The sequence below is a fragment of the Anomaloglossus baeobatrachus genome, chromosome 7 (genome assembly GCF_048569485.1).
Source record: "Anomaloglossus baeobatrachus isolate aAnoBae1 chromosome 7, aAnoBae1.hap1, whole genome shotgun sequence".
Classification (NCBI taxonomy): Eukaryota; Metazoa; Chordata; class Amphibia; order Anura; family Aromobatidae; genus Anomaloglossus; species Anomaloglossus baeobatrachus.
Window position 1 is genome coordinate 249788742 of NC_134359.1, and position 12160 is coordinate 249800901.

The 12160-nt window shown below is 52.8% G+C and overlaps 1 protein-coding gene across 5 annotated transcripts in view; it reads left to right on the forward strand.

The window, feature by feature from the left end:
* Nucleotides 1-12160, forward strand: part of LOC142245375 (RNA exonuclease 5-like) — an 87466-nt gene that overhangs the window by 61747 nt on the left and 13559 nt on the right. For all 5 annotated transcript variants that reach the window (XM_075318027.1, XM_075318031.1, XM_075318028.1 and 2 more), the window contains exon 14: nt 11491-11592. In XM_075318027.1, coding sequence (XP_075174142.1) covers nt 11491-11592 — 102 coding nt within the window. The remainder of the gene's footprint in view (nt 1-11490; nt 11593-12160) is intronic.

A 12160-nucleotide genomic window follows, 5' to 3' on the forward strand; every position in this document is an offset into this window, starting at 1 on the left:
AGACAGTGGGAACATCCCGACAAGCGTTTCCAGAAGCGCAAGCGGGCACAGGTCCTTTACCCCTTTGCACCGGAACTTCTTCAAAAGTGGTCAGCGTCTCCTTCAGTGGATCCTCCGATTTCCCGACTCTCATCTAGTACCACCTTACCGCTCTCTGATGGCGCCTCCCTTAAAGACCCCTCGGACAGGACCATAGAATACCTTGCCAAGTCGGCCTTCGAAGCCTCCGGTTCCGCCATCACTCCAGCCTTTGCATCCACCTGGGTCTCCAAGGCTGTCTCCGCCTGGGCAAAGCTACTTCGGTGCGGTATCCTGGCTGAAGCTCCCGGTCCAGAGCTGGCAGATCTGGCAGATCAGATCGCCCATGCCGGAAAGTATCTAGTTGCTGCGTCCCTCGAATCCGCTGCTTCTGCAGCCCTAGCAGCCGGCAACATTGCCGCAATACGCAGAGCCTTGTGGCTTAAGGCATGGAACGCGGACTCAGCATCCAAAAAGTCTCTCACCAGTCTCCCCTTTTTCGGTGCCAGACTCTTCGGAGAAAGGCTGGACAAGATCATCTCCGAGGCAACAGGGGGCAAGAGTACCTTCCTTCCCCAACGAAGGGTTCCCCGTGCCCCTCCCAAACGACGGGTTTTTCCCTTTCGTCCTTTTCGTCAATTTACTGCCAACAGCAACACCCGTCGGGAGCGGTCGCCAGCACGTCAAGAGAGAGACGGAAGCCCTCCTTTAAGGCAACACCCCACTGGCGTTCCTGGCGTTCCCGTGGCCAGCAGTCCAAGACCTCCAGCTCCAGATCCAACAGATTCTCCTCCGCATGACTGGGCTCCCATTCCCGGATCCTCATCCAGGGTCGGCGGTCGCCTCCGGCTGTTCAGAAGCGCGTGGCTTTCCGTGATAGACGACACCTGGGTCCGAGACGTCGTCTCTCACGGCTACAAGATAGTTTTCTTCTCTCCCACATTCACGCTTCGTCAAGTCCAAACCCCCCCCAAGGATCCCTCCCTCACCAAGGGTTTCTTTGCGGCCATCCAGTCCATGCGAGATTCTGGGGTCATCACCCCTGTCCCCCCTCAAGACCGATTTCGGGGTTTTTATTCAAACCTTTTCGTGGTTCCAAAGAAGAATGGCACCGTCCGCCCCATTCTGGACCTGAAGCGGCTCAACAAGCGGGTCCGTCTCCGTCGCTTCCGCATGGAGTCTCTGCGCTCAGTGATTGCATCCATGGAACCCGGGGAGTTCCTTTGTTCGGTGGACATCCAGGACGCCTATCTTCACATCCCGATCTTCCCAGCTCATCAGAGATTCTTACGTTTCGTGGTTCAGGATCAACACTTTCAGTTCACAGCTCTCCCATTCGGGCTCTTAACGGCTCCCAGAGTCTTCACCAAGGTGATGGCAACCGTCATTGCTATTCTTCGGACACGGGGAATTCTAGCCATCCAGTACCTGGACGACATTTTAATCAAGGCTCCCTCGGTGTCGGAGTGCCGCGAAAGCCTCAGCATCACTCTGGATACTCTAGCCCATCTCGGCTGGTTGAGCAACAGACCAAAGTCATCTCTGATCCCGGCACAACGCATCTCATTCCTTGGCATGATCTTCGACACCGCACAGGCGAAGGTTCTCCTGCCCGAGGACAAGTTCTCGGCTATCCTCAGGGGGATTTGGAAGCTCCAACGCGCTCCCCGTTGCTCTCTTCGGTTCTGCATGAGCATTCTCGGGAAGATGGCGTCAATGGAACCGGTGCCCTACAGTCAATTCCATACACGTCCTCTTCAGGGTTTCCTTCTATCAAGATGGGACAAGTCCCTTCACTCCCTGGACCGCGCAGTCACGCTCCCTCCGCAAGTCAGAGAGTCCCTGGAATGGTGGAAACGCTCTCCCCTCATCCTCCAAGGGAGATAATTTCTTCCCCTTCGATGGAAGGTCATCACGACAGACGCCATTCTACTAGGCTGGGGAGCCACATTCCAAGACCTTACAGTTCAGGGTCGCTGGACCAAGCCGGAAACGAACCTTCCCATAAACATTTTGGAGCTCAGGTCTGTTCGCTTGGCTCTCCTACACTGGGAGACCCTGCTCCTAGGACACCCAATTCGGGTACAGTCCGACAATGCGACAACTGTGGCCTACATAAACCACCAAGGCGGAACACGCAGCCGAACGGCAATGAAGGAGGTGTCTCAGATCCTCGACTGGGCCGAACAGAACATTCTAGCGATCTCAGCGGTCCACATTCCGGGAGTGGACAATTGGGCCGCCGACTTCCTCAGCCGAGAAGGACTCGATGCGGGAGAGTGGTCCCTCAATCCCAGCATCTTCCAGCAGATCTGTTCCAGGTGGGGGACCCCCAACGTAGATCTTTTGGCCTCCAGGTGGAACCACAAGGTGCCCCAGTTCGTGTCCAGAGCAAGAGATCCACTGGCGCTCGCAACGGACGCCCTAGCAATCCCCTGGTCACAGTTCTCTCTGCCGTACCTCTTTCCTCCGCTTCCGCTCATCCCCAAATTAGTCAAGAAGATCAAATCAGAAGGAGTCCCGGTGATTCTCGTGGCCCCGGATTGGCCCTGTCGTCCATGGTATGCAGAGCTCGTGCACCTTCTCGCCGACGTCCCGTGGAGACTACCAGACTTCACGGACCTTCTCACTCAGGGACCATTCCTTCACCAGAATTCACAGTCGCTCAATTTAACGGCATGGCTGTTGAAGCCGCAGTACTAACGTCCTCGGGATTCTCAGAAAGGGTCGTCCAGACAATGATTAGAGCACGGAAACCGTCCTCCTCCCGCATCTACCACCGTACGTGGAAGGCCTACTTCCGCTGGTGTGAAACTAACCAGGTCGCAGCCATGACCTTCTTACCAGTTCTGTTGTCCTTCCTGCAGTCTGGTCTGGATGCGGGGTTGGCACTCAGCTCTCTTAAAGGGCAAGTGTCTGCTCTTTCCATTCTCTTCCAGACAAGGATTGCCTCTCGCTCACAGGTTCGCCCATTCATCCAAGGGGCCGCTCATTCCGTTCCCCCCGTCCAACCTCCAGTGGAGCCCTGGGACCTCAACTTAGTTCTGTCCGTCCTTCAGCATTCCCCCTTCGAACCTATTCAGGAGGTGTCTCTAACGTTCCTTTCTTGGAAGGTCGCCTTCTTAGTTGCCATCACGTCAATCAGGCGGGTATCTGAACTAGCGGCGCTCTCCTGCCGCTCTCCCTATCTAGTCTTTCACCAGGATAAGGTAGTCCTTCGGCCGGTACTGTCCTTTCTTCCCAAGGTGGTCTCCTCTTTCCATCTTAACGAGGACATTGTTCTTCCCTCCTTTTGCCCGAACCCGTCTCACCCTCGTGAGATTCTTCTCCACAAGCTGGACTTGGTCAGAGCCCTCCGCCTGTACATTTCCAGGACGTCTCATTTCAGACGGTCGGATTCTCTATTTGTGCTTCCATCCGGTCCGCGCAGAAGCCTCCCCGCTTCCAAGTCCTCCATTGCGCGATGGATCCGTTCTGCCGTACTAGAAGCCTACCGGGCAAGAGGCAGAACGCGCCCACTCAGGATTACGGCCCATTCCACCAGGGCGGTGGGAGCCTCTTGGGTGGTCCATCACCACGCTCCAGCGTTGCAGCTTTGCAAAGCTGTGACCTGGTCTTCGCTCCACACTTTCACGAAGTTCTACAGGGTTCACACTTTCGCATCCTCTGATGCGAGCCTCGGTAGACGCGTTCTACAGGCTGCAGTGGACCGAGGTCAGCCCTGAGAGTAACATTAGACCCACCCGTGGGACTGCTTTAGGACGTCCCATGGTCTCTGTGTCCCCCAATGAAGCGATAAAGAAAAGTAGATTTTGGGTACTCACCGTAAAATCTCTTTCTTGGAGCCTTCATTGGGGGACACAGCACCCGCACTTGTGTTGGATATATGTTACTGTTGAATGTTGATTTATGTTCACTTCTGTAAGATTGTTCGTTCCTTCTTGTTGTCTCCTATTGCTTTCTCACTAACTGAGGAATGATTGCCAGTTGGTGGGTGTATACTGCATAGGAGGAGTTTACCTTTTTTTGCTTAGTGTCGCCTCCTAGTGGCAGCAGAATACAACCCATGGTCTCTGTGTCCCCCAATGAAGGCTCCAAGAAAGATTTTGGGTACTCACCGTAAAATCTCTACTTTTTCTGATCCTCTCTCACTTGATTTATGACTACATTAATGTGTAGCTTAACCTTGATGTGGACTGTGGTCATAAATTAATACAATGGAGTTTTTTGAAAAGGAAAAATTAAAGAAGTTTCATAAAAAAGAGTAAAACCAGCTCACCGCAATAAATCTTGTGAGATTATGCACAGAGGACATCGACGCCAGGACGTAATAAACAACAGAATAAAAATCCAGTTCCATGGAATAAAATTATTATTTTTTTTTATTATTTTTTTCAAATAAATTCCAAATCACAAATGTGCATAAAAAGAGGGTTAGGAGTTTTTAAAACCAGAAACGCGTTGATTGCAGTGCTAGTTGTAGTCACGGCTCTTCAACATGCACCGTATTTGAATTGCCTTTTTATGCACATTTGGGCTTTGGATTTTATCCAAAAAATTGATATAAAGGATTCCAAATTAATCCTTTTTATCATTTTTTTTTTTTATTCATTATCAGTTTATTGGAGCTGGATTTTGCATGGCTTAAATGCCCATATTATAGATTGACAGCTGGATTTAAGGGGCTAACATTGGCAATTAGAGCTGCTGTTAGAGGCAGATGCTGACTGTGTAACTCAGCTGGCATCTGCCCGGTGCGGTGCAGACTTAGCTCCTATAACCGCTCACCAATATACAATGTATGTCGGTCAGGGGTTGCAGATATATGCCTCTTATCAGTCACTTCTTCTTATACTAATTATTCACTCTCAAAAACTGCTCCAATCTGTCTACAGTTCTGTCTTCAGTGAGGGATCAAATTACACCTGCTGCCTATAGAAATGTATGGAAAGGGAGGGAGAATGGGTAATAAGCCGAGTACACAAAGAGAAGCTGCTGAGGCTTCTAGTGCCAAGAGCCTGTAGAGCTGGATTTTTCTTCTGAAGATAAAGAAGTTACATAGTCCCCACCAGAATGAGTTCACTGATGGATTCTCAGTTAACTCATTTTGCAACGTGGAGAGGAAAAGAACCCGTGAAAGTAAAATGTTGCAAAATTTATACTGAGCACTTAATTTGTGCCTCATATTTGGAAGTAACCCCTTATCCAATGGATAGGGTATAAGTTCCCAATAGGGTTCACTGCATCAATGGGATCCCCAGCTATGTGGATGGAGCGGTGGTCAATCATGCAGACTTCTGCTCCATTAATTTTTAAAGGAACTTCCGCAGATAGCCGACTATGTCTTCGGCACTTCCATAAGAATGAATGGAGCAGAAGTCTGCGTGATCGACCACTGCCCCATTCACACAGGCAAGAGCCCCAGTTTTCGGGATCGATGGGGGTCCCAGCATTGAATCCCCAGGAAGTTAGCTCCTATCCAATAGATGGAGGATAACTTTCAAAGGTCAGAGTACCCCTTTAATTAAAAAGAAAAAAATGTCCCTTTTAAAGTGCCCTTGTCTTCCATAGTTGTGATGATGACTGTCTGGAATGCTCCGGTGCGTCCATGTGAATTTTTCCAGACTAATGCACATTTCTTTGTCGCTCCATTGGGAGACCCAGACAATTGGGGTGTATAGCTTCTGCCTCCGGAGGCCACACAAAGTATTACACTTTGAAAAGTGTAACCCCTCCCCTCTGCCTATACACCCTCCCGTGGATCACGGGCTCCTCAGTTTTATGCTTTGTGTGGAAGGAGGCACACATCCACTCATGCATTCTCAACTTAGTTATGTCGGTTGGAAGAAAAGAGGGCCCCCACGGGGCCCCCGGCATGTTCCCTTCTCACCCCACTACGTCGGCGGTGTTGTTAAGGTTGAAGTACCCATTGCGGGTACAGAGGCTGGAGCCACATGCCGTCTCCTTCACCATCCCTTAAGCGGCTCTGGGAGAAGTGGGATCCTAAGCGGTCATCCATTTACTGGGACCGTGCTCCATCCGCAGCCCCTGTGGGAACCTGCCGGACCGGAGCCTCTTCAACCTCAGGGACCGGGCCCTGCAACTCAAAGGTACTCTGTGTCCCCATTGGGGACTGTGCAGGGAGCGCACCTTCCTCCCGGAAGCCGCGGCGGCTGCTGAATTCAGGAGGCCGGTGGACTTCCGCGCCGACCGTGCCTGCTTGTCGGGCGCGGTCTCAAATTTAGTCCCCGGCTTCATCGCGGCCTAGTCGCAAAAATCCCGCCCCCGGGCCTGCCTGTCAGGGGTAAGGGCGGGATTACCGACCTGACGTCGGATGTGAGGGCTGGAGCATCCTGCATGTTTCCTCCCCCCTCACTGATCACTGTGGGGACCCCAGATTCCCGCACTTTCCTGGCGCCACCCACGGCTCCACTCCTCCCCTGAGAGCTCCGGCAGCCATTTTTTGGCATTCTGCCGGTGGAGGATTCTCAGTGAACAGCTCTGCAGCTCCGGGGGATCCAAGGCAGGGAATCTGGAGGACACACTCCGCTCGTTAGCGGTCGGTAAGCCACACCGGTCACCCGGTGCTGGTCCCCCTAGGGTGCCGGATTAGATACGTATATATCTATATCTATCTGTTCGGTGGGCTATATACCCCTTTCCCATATACCCTCAGTGATCACTCTCCTAGGAGACAACAGCATGTCATCCACAAGGAGCAAGGCTGCTAAGGCACAGGGTTTTTTTGCGGCCTGTACCTCTTGTGGGGCTATGTTACCTGCGGGTTCCACCTACCCTCACTGTGAGCAATGCTCGACCCCTGTTTCGCTTGCTCAGCCGGAGCCTCGGACACTGGTGGGCCCCTCGGCTCATGTAGACCCCCCTGCTCCCCCTGACCAGGCTGCAGGGACAGAGTTCGCCTCTTTTGCTGAGAAACTCTCTGAGTCACTTTCTCAATCCATTGCACAGTCTATGGACAAATGGTCTTCTAAGCTGCTAGAGGCTTTGCAGTCCAGACCGGACCTTTCACAAGGCTAAGCGGCCTCGCTGGGACTCTTCCCCGACTTCCTCTCGCTGCTCGGGATCCCAGCTTGGGGACTCTCTGGAGGACGAGGCGGACGTCGCAGCTCAGGGCTCTGACCCTGACGTCGCCCTTAACCTTGATACACCTGAGGGGGACGCCTTAGTAAATGATCTTATCTCGTCCATCAACCAGGTGTTAGATCTCTCTCCCCCGCCTCCTCCTGTAGAGGAGTCGGCGTCTCAGCAGGAGAAACACCAGTTTCGGTTCCCCAAACGTACACGCAATACGTTTTTTGATCACTCTAACTTCAGGGACGCTGTCCAGAAGCCCAGAGCGGTCCCGGACAAGCGCTTTACTAAGCGCCTCACTGACACGCGTTACCCCTTCCCATCTGAAGTCGTTAAGGGTTGGGCTCACTGTCCCAAGGTGGATCCTCCAGTCTCAAGATTGGCGGCTAGATCCGTGGTGTCGGTTGCAGATGGCTCATCGCTAAAGGATGCCACTGACAGACAGATTGAGCTCCTGGTGAAGTCCATCTATGAGGCCACGGGCGCGTCTTTTGCCCCGGCCTTTGCAGCCGTGTGGGCACTCCAAACTATCTCGGCTTGTCTGACTGAGATTAATGCTGTCACACGTAATTCTGCTCCGCAAGTTGCGTCTTTGACCTCTCAGGCGTCAGCCTTTTCATCCTACGCCATGAACGCCGTCCTGGACTCTGCTAGCCGTACAGCTGTAGCATCCGCTAACTCTGTGGCAGTCCGCAGGGCCATGTGGCTGCGCGAATGGAAGGCAGATTCGGCTTCCAAGAGGTTCTTAACCGGTTTGCCGTTTTCTGGCGACCGTTTGTTTGGCGAACGATTGGATGAGATTATTAAGGAATCCAAGGGAAAGGACTCCTCCTTACCCCAGGCCAAACCTAAGAGACCTCAACAGAGAAAGGTTCAATCGAGATTTCGGTCCTTTCGACCCTCCGCCAAGTCCCAATCCTCTTCGTCCAACAGGCCGGAGAAGGGCCAGAGGAACTCCTATGCGTGGCGATCCAAGTCTCGCCCACAAAAGGCCGCAGGAGGCACTGCCTCCAAGACGGCTTCCTCATGACTCTCGGCCTCCCCTGACCGCATCCTCGGTCGGTGGCAGGCTCTCCCGCTTTGGCGACGCCTGGTGGCCACATGTTCAAGACCGATGGGTGAGAGACATTCTGTCTCATGGTTACAGGATAGAGTTCATCTCTCGTCCTGCGGCTCGCTTCTTCAGATCCCCGTTCCCCTTCAGGAACGTGGTCGCGGATTTTACTCCAACTTGTTCGTGGTGCCAAAAAAGGACGGGTCATTCCGTCCCGTTCTGGACCTCAAGCTACTCAACAGACATGTGAGAACCAGGCGGTCCCGGATGGAATCTCTCCGCTCGGTCATCGCCTCAATGTCACAAGGAGACTTCCTAGCATCGATCGACATCAAGGATGCTTATCTCCATGTACCGATCGCACCCGAGCATCAACATTTCCTGCATTTCGCCATCGGGGACGAACACCTCCAGTTCGTGGCATTGCCTTTCGGCTTGGCGACAGCACCACGGGTTTTCACCAAAGTCATGGCATCCGTTGTGGCGGTCCTGCATTCTCAGGGCCACTCGGTGATTCCCTACTTGGACGATCTCCTAGTCAGGGCCCCGTCTCGGGTGGCGTGTCAACAAAGTCTATCTGTCGCTCTGGCGACTCTCCAGCGGTTCGGGTGGATCATCAACTTCCCGAAATCCAAGTTGACACCGACCCAATCACTGACGTACCTTGGGATGGAGTTTCATACCCAGCAAGCGTTAGTCAAGCTTCCGAGCGACAAACAGCTTTCTCTGCAGGCAGGGGTGCAATCCCTTCTTCGGAGTCAGTCACACCCCTTAAGGCGCCTCATGCACTTCCTGGGGAAGATGGTGGCAGCTATAGAGGCAGTCCCATTCGCGCAATTCAATCTTCGGCCACTCCAATGGGACATTCTCCGCAAATGGGACAGGAGTTCGGCTTCCCTCGACAGGAACGTCTCTCTTTCCCTTGCAACCAAGACGTCACTTCAGTGGTGGCTCCTTCCCAACTCTCTGTCGCAGGGAAAATCCTTCCTACCCCCAACCTGGGCTGTGGTCACCACGGACGCGAGCCTGTCAGGGTGGGGAGCGGTTTTTCTCCACCACAGGGCTCAGGGAACCTGGACTCCGATAGAGTCATCCCTTCAGATCAATATTCTGGAGATAAGGGCAGTGTATCTAGCCCTATTGGCTTTTCATCGGTGGCTGGAGGGCAGGCAGATCCGTATCCAGTCGGACAACGCCACTGCCGTCGCATACATCAACCACCAAGGCGGCACTCGCAGTCGTCAAGCCTTCCAGGAAGTCCGACGGATTCTGCAGTGGGTGGAAGCCACAGCTTCCACCATCTCCGCAGTTCACATCCCGGGCGTAGAAAACTGGGAAGCAGATTTTCTCAGTCGTCAGGGCATGGACGCAGGGGGATGGTCTCTGCACCCAGAAGTGTTTCGAGAGATCTGTCGCCGCTGGGGAACGCCGGACGTCGATCTCATGGCGTCACGGCACAACAACAAAGTCCCGGCATTCATGGCACGGTCTCAAGATCACAGAGCTCTGGCGGCGGACGCGTTAGTTCAGGATTGGTCGCAGTTTCGACTGCCTTATGTGTTTCCTCCTCTGGCGATGCTGCCCAGAGTGTTACGCAAGATCAGGTCCGACTGCCGTCGCGCCATTCTCGTCGCTCCAGACTGGCCGAGGCGGTCGTGGTACCCGGATCTGTGGCATCTCACGGTGGGTCAACCGTGGGCGCTTCCAGACCGCCCAGACTTGCTGTCACAAGGCCCGTTTTTCCATCTGAATTCTGTGGCCCTCAACCTGACTGTGTGGCCATTGAGTCCTGGCTCCTAGCGTCTTCAGGGTTATCTCAGGATGTCATTGCCACCATGAGACAGGCCAGGAAGCCTACGTCCGCCAAGATCTATTATAGGTCTTGGCAAATCTTCCTATCCTGGTGCGCTAATAACGGTTTTACTCCATGGCCGTTTGCCTTACCCACTTTTCTTTCATTCCTTCAATCCGGAATGGACAAGGGTTTGTCACTTGGCTCTCTCAAGGGCCAAGTATCGGCGCTCTCTGTGTTTTTTCAAAAGCGCCTAGCCAGGCTTCCGCAGGTCCGCACGTTCCTGCAGGGAGTTTGCCACATAGTCCCACCTTACAAGCGTCCGCTGGAACCCTGGGATCTTAACAGGGTGCTAACGGCTCTTCAGAAACCACCTTTCGAGCCACTGAGGGATGTCTCTCTATCACGTCTTTCGCAGAAGGTGGCCTTCCTAGTGGCAGTCACATAACTTCGGAGAGTGTCTGAGCTAGCAGCGCTGTCATGCAAGGCCCCCTTCCTGGTGTTTCACCAGGATAAGGTGGTTCTGCGTCCGGTCCCGGAATTTCTCCCTAAGGTGGTATCCCCTTTTCATCTCAATCAGGATATCTCCTTGCCTTCATTTTGCCCTAATCCAATTCACCAGTGTGAAAAGGATTTGCACTCTTTGGATCTTGTGTCTACGTGTCTCGCACGGCGCCCCTGCGTCGTTCAGATGCGCTCTTTGTCCTTGTCGCTGGCCAGCGTAAGGGTTCGCAGGCTTCCAAGTCAACCTTGGCTCGGTGGATCAAGGAACCGATTCTCGAAGCCTACCATTCTTCTGGGCTTCCGCTTCCTTCAGGGCTGAAAGCCCATTCTACCAGAGCTGTGGGTGCATCCTGGGCATTGCGGCACCGGGCTACGGCTCAGCAGGTGTGTCAGGCAGCTACTTGGTCTAGTCTGCACACTTTCACGAAACACTATCAAGTGCATACCTATGCTTCGGCAGACGCCAGTCTAGGTAGGCGAGTCCTTCAGCCGGCGGTTGCCCACCTGTAAGAGGGGGCCGTTTTTTTCGGCTATGTTTATTGAGGTATTCTTTTACCCACCCAGGGACTGCTCTTGGACGTCCCAATTGTCTGGGTCTCCCAATGGAGCGACAAAGAAGAAGGGAATTTTGTTTACTTACCGTAAATTCCTTTTCTTCTAGCTCCCATTGGGAGACCCAGCACCCGCCCCTGTGCCCTTTGGGCTGGTTGTTCTTTTGTGTACACATGTTGTTCATGTTGAATTGTTCTTTTGGTTCATGGTCTTCAGTTCTCCGAACATCCTTCGGATTGAATTTACCCTAGACCAATTTATAAGTTTTCTCCTTCCTGCTTTTGCACCAAAACTGAGGAGCCCGTGATCCACGGGAGGGTGTATAGGCAGAGGGGAGGGGTTACACTTTTTAAAGTGTAATACTTTGTGTGGCCTCCGGAGGCAGAAGCTATACACCCAATTGTCTGGGTCTCCCAATAGGAGCTAGAAGAAAAGGAATTTACGGTAAGTAAACAAAATTCCCTTCTTTTCCTTGCAGGTCCTGGAGAAAGCGTGCAGCATGGTTCCTTTGTCTCCAGTCAGTATTGTGACGTTCCAGCATGGCGGCCTCTCCGAGAAATGCCATGTAGCTGCCAAAGAAGTAAGCGCAGGAATAAGATGGGATATATTGTGTGTATTTTGTGCTCCGTCACCTGCGCTCAGCCCTCCCACACCTGCAGATACTACACTAAGGGGCCCATTCCTTAAGGCCGACGTCTTGTCCTCCTGTCTTGATGAAGAAGGCACCAATAACATTAAGGAGCTCATCTCTCTCAATAAATTTGTCACACCCTTCAGCTCAGAACGTTTCTGCCTTATTTTATGTCCCTTTTGAGGAGTAAATAAGATTTATTTGTCATGTGCCCCCTAAGTTTTACCCAAAGATGCCGGAGCTGGCCTGAAACGGCAAATGTGGCCAATTTTTTTGTACACAAATTTGGCGACACATCAAGGAAAAGATTTAATGGCGCAAACTGGCCGAGGAATCGGATCTTGGAACGTCAAACAAAACTCCCGCCATATGGAGGCCAACGATGTGGAAGCAGAAACCCATAAATAACATTTAGAGAGATTTTCCTGGATCAGAACGTGTCCCCATTCACATGACATTGGCGGAGCTGTGACACCAGATACATCCTAAGGTCTAGTGTGGCGATGTTTATGGAAGA